This window comes from Vipera ursinii (assembly GCF_947247035.1).
Source record: "Vipera ursinii genome assembly, chromosome: 17".
NCBI lineage: Eukaryota > Metazoa > Chordata > Lepidosauria > Squamata > Viperidae > Vipera > Vipera ursinii.
The window spans coordinates 1-12480 of record NC_139530.1 but is presented as its reverse complement, the minus strand read 5'-3'; the positions used below and the strand labels follow the sequence as shown (position 1 = coordinate 12480).

General features: G+C 48.8%; 1 protein-coding gene across 1 annotated transcript in view; it reads left to right on the top strand.

Annotated features, from left to right (window-relative positions):
• The window catches only part of LOC310648084 (calmodulin-binding transcription activator 2-like), a 135900-nt gene extending 125169 nt beyond the window's left edge, over nt 1-10731 (top strand). Inside the window, exons 4-5 of the mRNA XM_083375766.1 lie at nt 8847-8916; nt 10383-10731. Of these exons, the coding sequence (XP_083231892.1) occupies nt 8847-8916; nt 10383-10474 (162 nt within the window). The 3' untranslated portion in view covers nt 10475-10731. The remainder of the gene's footprint in view (nt 1-8846; nt 8917-10382) is intronic.
• The last annotated feature ends 1749 nt before the right edge of the window (nt 10732-12480 follow it).

Sequence of the window (12480 nt, the reverse complement as noted above, 5' to 3'; positions counted from 1 at the left end):
TTTTGGATCTGCGGGAAAAGACAGAGGCTGCTGAGGCTGGTAAAAAAAATTTTTTTTTAAATTGAGTTTCTGCAGCTTCTTCTTGATTGGTCTGGAGGTGGCGTTAGACGTTAGTTTGCTCATTTCAGCCAGGAAAAAGACGGGAAGCCCCCGTTAAAATTCCCTGCCGTTCTCGGAAAGAAGGCTGCTTTGTGTTTGATTTTGTTTTTCCTGGCCGTAATATTCCTCTGCAAAGAATATTTCTACCAAACCAAGGAGGAAATTTCCAAACAGTGAGAAAAAATAACCACTGGAACCGCTTGCCACCAGAAGTTGTGGGTGCCCCGTCGCTGGAGGTGTGGCATTTGTCTGAAACGGTATAGGGCTTCCTGTTTGAACAGGGAGTTGGACTGGATGACCTCCAAGGTCCCTTCCCACTCTGTCATTCTGTATGCCTCTTAAAAGACTTGAGCCCCTGAAGGATACTGAAAGAGCCGACAAATTCCCAGGTTTTAATGCAGACCAGATGCTTGGCATAGTCCAAAAAGAGCAACTTGGATTCGACCCAAAAGCTTTGCAAACGATTTTGCAGCCTTCGTCAGATTTGCCTCCCTTCTCTCCGGAAACCCCTGGAAACCTTTGCAGGGACACCCAAACTTAGCCAGCCGTGCCTAAAGCTTTCCACATCAAACTTGCAAAAATCCAATACTGCTGCACGGGAAGCCTGGCTGCTCGTATTTTAAAGGGGCTAAATTTTTACAGAAAACACTACAGCCAAGAAATGTGTACCCCGTGCAGTCCGTATTTTTAAAACACAGCCGTTATTCTTCCGGGCCTCATCCGTAACTGCGCTCAGAGCAGAATATCCGAGTTGGAAGGGACCTTGGAGGTCTTCTAGTCCAGCCCCCTGCTCAAGCAAATGGCTGTCCAGTCTCTTCTTGAAAACCTCCAGTGACTTCTGGTGGCAAGCAGTTCCACTGGTTAATTGTCCTCACTGTCAGGACGTTTCTCCTTGGTTCCAGGTGGCTTCTCTCTTTGGTCAGTTTCCCCCCATGGTTTCTTGTCCTGCGTTCAGGTGCTTTGGAGAAGAGGTGGACCCCCTCCTCTTCTTTGGGGCAGCCCTTCAAATACTGGAGTACTAATCATGGTCCTAGTCCTCCTTTTCTCTAGACTAGGCATCCCTAATTCCTGCAACTATTCTTCTTCCTATGTTTTAGTCTCCAGGCCTTTAATCACCTTTCTTGCTCTTCTCTGCCATTTTTCCAAAGTCTCAACATCTTTTTTATATCGTGGTGACCAAAACTGGACGTGGCATATTCCAAATGTGTCCTTATCAAGGGATTATAAAGCGGTATTAACGCTTCACGTGATTCTACCCCTCCGTTGATGCGGCCCAGGATTGCCAGAGGGAGGGAGAGATGGAAGGAGAGGAGGAGGGAGGGAAGGAGGGATAAATGGAGAGGGACAGACGGAGGGGTAGATATACATGCAGGAGCTGTGCGGCCTCTAAATTTAATAAATCTTTCTTCCTGCCTTATTATTGGAGGCAGTTTCTTGGCGGCTGCCCGCATCTCTCTTTCTCCCCTGTTCTCCTCCCGCTTTCAATCTCCTTTGTTGGCCCTTGTGGTGTTTGCTGAAGTTCAGTGAATAAACATCCAGCTCTATTTCTGCCAGGTGAACGGACTGATTGACGTCTGCGCTTGCTCGGCTCGGGACCTGGAGGCCGATTGTGTGGTGGCTGCCAAGCGAGATTGGCAATTCTCCAGCCCCGGGACTGAGAAAGGCTTCCTGGCCAGGATAGATGCATGCGAGGTCAGGCCTGAATCCCTTCATCTCCACTAAGGGGAACACGGGCCGTCTGAAAAGGTCCCAATCTCGGGGAGAGAAGCAACCTAGCACCCAGGAGCAGTGAGGATGATTAACCAGTGGAACTGCTTGCCTCCAGAAGTTCTGGGTGCTTCATCACTGGAGGTCTTAAAAGAAGACCCTGGACAACCATTTGACCGGGATGGTATAAGGGTCTCCTGCTTGACCCGGGGTTGGACTAGAAGACCTCCAGGGTCCCTTCCAGCCCCGTGATTCTACAGTTCTCCTGTTTGGGCCCAGACGTGGACACCTCTTAGTCCTCCGGAGAGGCAGTCCCTGAGACGGGGAGGGCGACGTTTTGCCAGCCAGCCGTCTTTGGATTTTGGCAGCGGGCAAATTGCCTTTTTCAAGCTAGGCTGGAGCTTATTGGAAGCAGTTCCTCTCTCTCGCCCTGGCAGGCTTTGCTTATGCCTTGACCTTGGGTTGGTGGTGTTGGTTTGGGTTTTTTTTGACGGCGCGGGCATCGAAATGGCATATCGGGGAAGCACCTCTGTTCTCTGGAGGGTTTTTCCATCTGATGACGTTTGATTGTATTCCTCCCGCCGCCCCTCTCGGTTTTCATACTCTGCTGGGATTAAGCGCTGGTGGGGGGGTTTGTCTCCTCTGGCTGGCAGGTCTTGGCAAAGCCGTCGTGGCACGGAAGCCATCCTGGCAGAGAAGGGTTGCAAATTGTTCCATTAGAGACAAGAAATTGTGGCTAATCAGCGCCTCTTCCTTTTAAGAAGGCTTTTCTGGGCACGTCTGGGGACCAAACAGAGGCCCCCTTGGGAGGGTCGGAATAACAGACTAAGGAAGAGGGAAGGGACCTCGGAGGTCCTCTAGTCTGAGACCCCGTAGTTTTCAGGGCAGACAAGCTGTTCCTTCCCTCCGTCATGTATTCTCTGCCTGTCTGTCTACCTGCCTGCCTATCTATCTATCTATCTATCTATCTATCTATCTATCTATCTATCTATCTATCTATCTATCTATCTATCTATCTATCTTTCTATCTATCTATCTATCTTTCTATCTATCTTTCTATCTATCTATCTATCTATCTATCTTTCTTTCTATCTATCTATCTATCTATCTATCTATCTATCTATCTATCTATCTATCTATCTATCTATCTTTCTATCTATCTATCTATCTTTCTATCTATCTATCTATCTATCTATCTATCTATCTATCTATCTATCTATCTATCTATCTATCTATCTTTCTATCTATCTTTCTATCTATCTATCTATCTATCTATCTATCTATCTATCTATCTATCTATCTATCTATCTATCATCACCTTTATTATTTTTACAAATAACTCAAGGCAGCCTCTACTCTCAATACTCCTACCTACCTTGGTGACCTCCAGCGATGAAGCGCCCACAGCTTCTGGTGGCAAGCTGTTCCACCGGTTAATCGTCCTCACTGTTAGGAAGCTTCTCCTTCTTAATCCCAGGCCTCTCCTTGCTTAGCTTCCATCCGTTGCTTCTTGTCCTGCCTTTGGGGAAGAGGTGGACCCCCCCCTCCTTGTGGCAGCCTCTCAGATGTCGGAAGACCCTCATTAAGGGTGGGCTATCAACCTGCTCTCTCCTCCTCCCCTTCCTCCCCCCTCCTCCGCCCAAGACCCCAAGAAGGTCATCTGCAGCCAAGCTGGGATGGGGGGGGGCAGACGCATAATTTATCCCCCAGCCTCATATCTAAACTTTACAGAGTGGAGTTTTTAAGCGACTTCAGATTGATTTAGCTTCCTGTTAGGGGAATCGGGGAATTGCAGAGGGAGGAAGGGAGGAGAAGGCTTCAGCCAAACCGAGTCGGGTTCTGAAGGGGAGGAAAAATAGATTTTATTTAAATATATATTCCCCTCTCTCACCGGCGTTATCCAGCGGGGAGTTGTAGATTTCTTAGCTTGTCCAACTGCAATGTCTGGGGGTGGGGGGGTTGTGTTGTTGTTCTTTCCCCCCCCCCCGTCCCCCAGAGTGGCTTCGTGAAAGGGGAGCCTGCGTTATTTTAAAAATAAAATGGACCGCAATTGCCCTCTCCTGTTTTGGGGTTTTGCCTCCTTTCTGCCCTTTTTTTTCCAGGAACGCGGATTGCAAATAGTCCTCTACTTACAACCACTGCCACTCAGCGAGACAGTTTTGCCCCATTTTAAACCGTGAAGCGAATCGCTGCAGGTGATAAGTTAGAAACATCGTCATTAAGTGAATTGGGCTGCCCCCCCCCCTTTTGACTTTGTTCCTTAGAGGGTGAAGAAAGGGGATCGCGTGAGTGTTTCACACTTACGACCGTTGCAGCATTTTGGTCGCATGATCGAAATTCAGACGTCGGGCAAACTGACTCGTATTTATGACGGTCGCATCATCCCGGAATCACGTGATCCCCTTTTGCGACGGAGGGAAGCCGGCTTCACTTAACAACCATGTGACTAATTTAACAGTGGCAGCAATTCACTTAGCAACGGTCGTAAAATGGGGCAAAACTCACTTAACCCGTGTCTCGCTTAGCCCTGGAAAGTTTGGGCTCCACTGTGGTGGTAAGTCAAGGACTACCTGTGTGTGTGTGTATACGAACACACAACCATACATATATACGCACTTTGATTCCTTTAAAGAAAGCATGTGTATCTGCTGTATATGTATGTATAAGATTATTTTTAAAATGAATATCTGCAAACTCAGACAATCTTGCTCATGGGAACCGGAATGCCGGTCATTTAATTTTTTCTTATTTTCTTTAGATTAAAAGGCGGGGGGGGGGGGGGGAGATTAGAAAGCGGTCACCTGGCGCCATCTAGTGGCCACCCACAGGGACACGTGGCCCCCTCTGCTTCGCTCGCTTTCCGAAGGGGGATGCAGGGATGGGGGGGGGAGAGCAAAAGGAAAGAAAGGAGATGGATAGCGTTTCAGCTTTTCTCTTTTTCTGAAGTCACCTCTCAAGAGACAGCAGTGTCGTTGCCTCCGGAAGGGGTCTCAGAGGTCCTCTAGTCTAACCCCAGTGTTTATTCGCACAATAAAAGTGCAGAATAAGAGTTGGGAGAGACCTTGGAGCTCTTCTAGTCCACCCCTTTGTTCAAGCAGGAGAGCTTATAGCATTTCAGATTGGCGGATTCCCCCTCCCACCCCCAAAAAAAACCAACAACCACAACAACCCAGGAAGAGGACAGCAGTTGTGGGGATTGACTTTGGGGAAAGAGGCTGACAGGTGGAAGAAGCAGGTGGACCGGTTGCTCGAGCATGGGGTTGGACTAGAAGACCTCTGAGGTCCCTCCCTCCGGATCCTATGTTATCCTATGTTCTAATGCTCTAGGATCCTCAGGCGGACAGCAGGACTGTCCTTCTCCGCCCTGGGAATTTTTGTCAAGTTAAAGGAAAATCATGGACGGGCCGAGGGATGGGTGGGGGGGTGGGGAGAACCACCCGTCTCTGTCCAGGCCATTAATTCTGCATGCTCAGAATTAACCTTGGCAAGGGGAGAGTAATTCTATCCATAAAAATCTGCTGATTAAAGCTGGTTTTCGGAATTCGATTTCGCTTAATGCCTTGGCGCCTGGCCCAGCGTCGCATTAACATAGCCACAGATACACCAGGGCTTCCTATTGTTCGTTACAGGGTGTGTGTGTGTGTATGTGTGTGTGTACAGGGGGAGGGAGAACCTTTTCAATTAAAAAAAAAGGCAAGCTAATGAAGCGCGTGTTCTCTCTCTCTCTCTCTCTCTCTCTCTCTCTCCTTGCGTGTTTTAATGCAAGGATTGGTCGTAAGGACTCTGTTAATAAAGTGCAGGCAGAAGCAAACAAGGTCTTGGGTTCAAGTCCCGGCCGGAGAGTGCCGTCTCCTAGCCAGGGATAACCGCCTGCCAGCCCTGCCAGGTAGACCCAATGGGAAATGCAACCAATAGGAGCTAATTTTGCTGTACGGCAAAGCTGTATTTTCGGAAGCTTGCAGGTCTGAAAGTACAGATCGCCCCGCCGTCTCTTTTGACTGCCTGGGAAACGGCGGAGGGTCTGAGAGGGATCTTGCAGTCCTAGCGGACGATCACCCAGAAAGGACCAAAAGTATTCGAATCGAGCTGAGAACCACGGGAGGGAGCAGGTTGATCCCCAGGCCTGTGATAAAAGCTTTCAATCGTCTGTTTAAAACCCGGCCGTGCTCTCTCTTTCATCTGGGGGAGCCAGACTCACCTAACGGATTCCTGCGATTCGCTTAGCAGCCGTGGCGAGGAAAGTCCTCCACCAGGCCTTTGGGGGCCCTTTGAGTGGGTCTTTTTGAGACCCCACCGCCGAGGAGGCCTCCGGATGGAAACTTTGCCGTGACAGTAATTAAATCCTGTTCAAGGAGCCGACATCTCTCCGCGCCGGCGCAAAGAGGAATCGGGCCATTTTGCCGGCGTCGGGAGAACAGAAATCAACCCCAAAGAGAAAGCCGATTGAAATATTAAATATGCTAAGCAGGGAGCGTGCCAGGAAAACGCTAGAAGAAGCAGAGAAGGCCTTAATTTTCTCATTATATGTCAGCTTGGCTGGGCAGGGAGATGAGAGGGCCGAAGGAGAGGGAGGAGACCAGGAGAAAGCCAGAACTGGCCTGGAGACCCAAACACACGAAGAACGGCTGCTGCGGCAATTGGGCTTGGCCAGTCTAAAGAAAAGGAAGAAAGAGGGGTGACATGATCGCAGCGTTCCAGTATTTTGAGGGGCTGCCACGAGGCAGAGGGGGGGCCAGGGTTGTTCACCAAAGCAACCAGAGGGCAGGACGAGAAACAGTGAGAGAAGCAACCCGGAACTAAGGAGAGACTTCCTGACAGTGAGGACAATCAACCAGTGGAACTCCTTGCCTCCAGAAATCGTGGATGCTCTATCACTAGAAGAGATTAGACATTCCCCTGTCTGAGACGGGATAGGTTCTCCTGCTTTGAGTGGGGGGCTGGCCTAGAAGACCCCCGAGGTCCTGTTCTATTCTGTTCTATTCTATTCTATTCTATTCTATTCTATTCTATTCTATTCTATTCTATTCTATTCTATTCTATTCTATTCTATTCTATTCTATTCTTCTCCTGTTCTGAGCAGTTCCTTCTCTGAGACTTTGGAAGAGGTGCAGAGAAGATTAAGGAAGACGATTGGGGGATGGAGGCTAAAACATACGAAGGACGGTTGCAGGAATTGGGGGCTGCCTAGTTTAATGTTTTAAGGTCATGGAAGCCCCGTTTCCCTAGACCTTGGCTAATTTTGGAAAAACCCTCCGCCGATGAGACCCCCCTGCCTCTCTGTTCCTAGTGCTTGAGGCTGACTCAGACCCAAATCCTCTTGGTGGAAATTAATTTTGGAGTGAGTCACTCTCTGCTCTTAGGAAACAAACTGGGTTTAATTGGGTGTGCCGACTCCCCGAATACTAACCAGGATTTCAGACCGGGGGCTGCGTTTTTCCCCGTTCTGTTTTGTGCTTTGGTGCCTCTTTAATATTGATGGCTTCATTTCTGCGATCGTACTGGGAATCGCTGGAGTTCGAAGCAGAACGTTGCCATGGACACCCACGTCCCATCCCATAATAGCTTTACCCTAGATAATTGGTCAGAAGCAGCTGAATAAAGTTGGAAAGTGTTTTGTAGGACAGAAGCTCTGGAGTGCCGCCTATGTCCCCTTGGGGGCAGAAAAACTGAGTGAGTAAACCGGGCAGGCAGCAAGTTGACGTTGGTTGGTCCGGACAAGGCGCTCGGTGCCTGGGAGTTATAGAGTTTCAGGCGCTCCTTCCGTCCATGATTGAGATGATCTACTTCTCTCTCTCTTTCTCTCAGAATGAGAGGAAAGGGATCTAGTGATCAAATCTGGAGGGGAGGGAGGGAGGAAGGCATGGGAGAGAGGGAGGGGGGAAGGAAGGAAGGAAGGAAGGAAGGAAGGAAGGAAAGGAAGGAAGGAAGGAAGGAAGGAAGCCAAAGGTGAAGGTACCACTGAATTTCAATCCTTCCTTCCTTCCTTCCTTCCTTCCTTCCTTCCTTCTCTTCCTTCCTTCCTTCCTTTCCTTCTTTCCTTCTTTCTTTCTTTCTTTCTTTCTTTCTTCTTTCTCATCTTCTTTCTTCTTTCTTTTTTCTTTCTTTCTTTCTTTCTTTCTTTCTTTCTTTCTTTCTTTCTTTCTTTCTTTCTTTCTTTCTTGTTGTGATTCATTGAGCTGAGTCCATTTCCATCTGCTCAAAGAACGACTCTTGGCAGCGAAAAGTGATTAAACACAAAAATAAAACTTGTAAAATGTGATTTAAACTCAGGACCAAAATTAATCAGCGTTTCCCTAGAGAAGAGAGACATCCTCGCCGATTTTCAAAAATGCAGGGAAAGAAAAAAAAGGGGGGGGGATCCACGTGCCATTCTCGAGGGAGCCCAGTCAATGCGCTTGACGGGCACCATGCATGATGTGAAACGAAAATTCTCTTTTTCTCTTGTTAAAGGGAATTCGCTTCCGGTGACACAAATGGAAATGATGCTGGTTAATTGTGCAATGGAACAGACAAGTCCATAGGCCGGCATCACTTTGTCTGAAAGGGTATAGGGTTAGGGTTAGGCAACCTTGGCTCTTCTGTGACTCGTGGACTTCAACTCCCAGAATTCCTCAGCCAGCTTGGCCTAGGGGTCTCCTGCCTGAGCAGGGGGCTGGACTAGAAGACCTCCAAGGTCCCTCCCAACTCTGTTATTCTCCAGCGAATTCCCCCATCCCCCTGCATGAGGGGTCCAAAATAATTGAGACCCAGTTTTGTGATTTTTGCCTTCCAATGACATCTCCGGTGTTACACACACACAATCACTGGCTTGTGACTTTGTGGTACCTCAAAATCAACCTCTTTCCTGACTAATGAACTTTTTTTTCCTGACTAAGCAACTTCCCCCCCCCCACCCCCCGACTGATCCACTTTCCCGCTTCCGGCTTTGCTTATAATTGGACAGCGGGGTTAGGGTTCTTCCCGGCTGTTGATTGACAGATGGCTCTTGTCCAGTGTTTGTACTCATTGACTCACCTGCCGTTTCTTCTCCCCCTCTCCAGTGTCTCTACGGCTGCTACGTCACTCGTCAATCATCCCCACGTTCCACGAAGGTGCTACTGGCTGCTTCAGGTAAGGCAGGTGCCACCTGCCCATCAGCAGAGCACCTTTTTTGAGTGGGGAGGGGGATGGTGGAGGGATTGGGGCTGCTGCAGTTTCTTTTTTTTAAAAAAAAAAATTTTGTGTGTTTTTCTGTGTGGTTCTCCGTGAATCCCGTGAATCTTTCCATTTGGAAGTACGAGTTGGCCAAAAGAAAATACAGGTAGTGTTATGGCCACAATTATGATCCGAATTTTGTTTATTTATTTTGTTTACTTTGGGGCCTCCAAACGCTGGCGTGTTATTATAATGGCAAAAACAACAACAACAAACAACACACACACACACCCTCCAAGTCAGAAACGACGGCGCCGGAATTCACCGGGCGCCGCACCAATCATTTCCATAATCCACAGCAGTCAGGCAGCACGTCAGAGAAGCCTTGGTGTGTCGTTCCCTGAGCGTCCGCTAGGCGAGAGCTTGTCGCGTTGCAAAGTTTATCCTCTTGAGGCACAAGAAAAATAGCCTCTAAATCAGTGGCTTCTCAGAGTCGGCCACTTGAAAGACGCGGGGACTTCAGCTCCCAGAAGCCCGTGGCTGGAGACTTCTGGGAGTTGAAGTCCACACACATCTTAAAAATTGCCAGCTTTGGAAGAAAAAGAAAGAAAGAAAAATCGATCTAAATCTTTTGCTGAAGTGTGTTGTTTTTTTCCACAACTCACCTGCCCTTTCTAAGTTTAGCACCGTCTGGGGAAGAGGGCTCAAACTAAGCACACACACAGAGAGAGAAAAAAAATCAATGCCATGTGACACACCACACACACACACACACCCTGCTCAGCTAGGAGGCCGGTCTTAAAATGCAGCCTTGAATCTTTGAGCTGGAAGGGACCCGCAAGGTCATCTAGTCCAACCCCCGCTCCTCTTTGTTTTGTTTCTTCTCGGCCTCACCTGCCTCTCTTGGGGGCTGGGGGGGGCCAGTTCAGATCAGGAAGCTTCAGCGCAACTTTGACACAATGGAAACTCCTGGGAATTTTGGCCAGCGAATTTGGCTTCTTCCTTGAGTTTGCTTGTCTTAAGGGCGTAAAAGGGTATCACGTGACTCCCCCGTCCCCCCCCCCCGGGATTCTGCAACCGTCATAAATATGAGTCAGTTGCCAAGCGTCTGGATTTTGATCCCGATGAATCCGTGGGGCCTCCGGAAGTCTTCCAAGTATGGCCTCATAATGCAATATAAAGCGGTATTAACACCTTGACCCTTATGAGCAGGGGCCGGTCTAGATGTCCTCAAAGTCCCCTTGCTGCTTGAGGTCTACCACTGTGTGATCAGCCTTCTTCTGATGCTGATCAAAGGCCGGGAACAATCCAGCGCAAGGGTAGGCTTCAAAGGAAAAGTCTCCTTCACAACGCTTGATCTAAGTTTTTTTAAAAATAATAATAATAATAATATTCTCTTTAAGTCTCTCTCTCTCCCCCCTCCCCCCGCAACGCACACACAGAGGCACGACAATGGCAAAGAAAATTCCCACAGCGTTGTGCAGAGATGACATCCCCACTGGTTTGTGCAGCCAAGCCTGCGGTGCTGTCTTGATTTGAACGCACACCCAGAAATGCACCAGCCGTGTCACGAGGCAGGGCTGAGTGGCTGAGGCAAACCAAGGACACCTTTGTTCTTCAATTAAAAAAGGAAAAAATCTGGTGGGATCTCTGATCAAACCAGGTTTTGCACAAGTAAACAGCAAAACAAAGGTACAGGCACAGATGAAGGGAAACCTGCCCCAATCGCGGTTACCCTGAGAGGGACCTCGGGCTGGGAGCGGACCCGTCATCAGAGCCAGAAGGGGTTGTGGTGCTTAGGGGGGGGAGGAGGAGGAAGAGGAAAAAGACGGGGGGGGGGTCCTCAGTGCTCTCTAAGCTTGGTGGATTCCTTGCAGAGATTTCGTTAGGGAGCGGAAAGAGGGAGGGAGGGAGGGAAAAAGGAGAAAGAGGGGGAGAGAGGGAAGGAAAGTGAAGAGAGGGAAAGAGGAGAGAGAGAGAGACAGGAAGGAAGGAGAAAGAAAGATTGAAAGAAAGAGACAGAGAAGGAAGGAAAGAACAAAGAAAGGAAAGAAAGAAAGAAAGAAAGAAAGAAAGAAAGAAAGAAAGAAAGAAAGAAAGAAAGAAAGAAAGAAAGAAAGAAAGAAAGAAAGAAAGAGAAAAAAGAAAAGCTAGGAATGAAATCCAGGCATTGTGGGACTGGGAGAAAATTCAGTAAAGGGACTAAAAGTCTCCTAAAATTAACATCGTTGGGAGGACTGGATAGACCCCACCCCGCAGGTACCCTCGTTTCCAAACCACGGGAGTGAAATGGGATTCTGTGTTTTGAGGGGGGGGGGAGGCTGTCCCTAACTGTCCCCTTGCCCAGTCCGAGTTGCCCCCAGACCCTTCTGCCCTTCCCTTTCTTCCCACGCCTCTTTGCCCTCCTGATTTACCCGAGAGAAACGGGCAGATCTTTTTTCTCTGGAAACCTTCCAAGGAAAAGAGGCTGGGGAGGCCCCCCCCCAATTTAACATTCTGCAGGTGTACACAGGCTCTGTTTGGCTCCAGGTAACCACCTGCAGTTCCCCAAGAAAACAAAGCGGAAAAGCAATTTCGGTGCTGAGAAATTATGGGATGGCAGGCCGAAAGCTTCTTGCCGCAAGCAGAGTCTCGCTTCCCTGCCTTCCCCCACACCACACAGACACTCCATAGGAGGAGTAAAAAAATTCCCCTTTCTGGAGTCTTTGCGAAGGGGGTCCCGACACCCCAGACTGACAAAGATTTGCAAAGCTGGTGGGGGGAATTCTCAGGAAAATGCCAGGTTGCTGGTTCCCATCTCTCATTCCTGGGGATGCTTCCATAGGCCCTTGTCTTCTCATCACCCCCCACCACCCCCCCACCACCATCACCCCCCTGGGCACTGATCGCCATTAAGTAAGCTACAGAAAATAAACCAGGCTAAGGGTTTTTTTTTTCCATTGGAGGCCAGGCTGGCATCCTTGCAAAACGTTCTCTTCTGCCCAGTCTAAAATATAATAGAGAATAAAATATAAAACAGGAGCAGTTTTGCAATATTTGAGGGGCTGCCCCAGAGAAAAGGAGGGGGCCCACCTATTTTCCAAAGCCCCTGAAGCAGGACAAAGAAGCAACGGATGGAAACTAATCAGGGAGGAAACCAACCTGGAATTAAGCAGAAATGTCATGACAGTTAGAACCAAATAACTAGTGGAACCCGCTTTGCCACCAGAAGCTGTGGGCGCTCCATCGCTGGAGGCTTTTCAAGAAGAGATTGGGTGACCGTTTGTCTGAAATGGCATAGGGCTTCCTGCTGAGCAGGGGGCTGGACTAGAAGACCTCCGAGGTCCCTTCCAGCTCTGTTATTCTGCCGTTTGCAAGACCAGTTTAGGGCCCTTCTAAATTTCTGAATTGTTTGCCGTGCCCAGCTGTGATCGTTCAGGGCAGCGCCACCTTGTCACAATTTGTGGCACACCGGTTTTACTCTCCAGGAACGGGATTATTCTCCGTAACTTTTGGAACAACAAAGGATTCCTGAGCGCTTTATAAATTAAAAGCTGCATT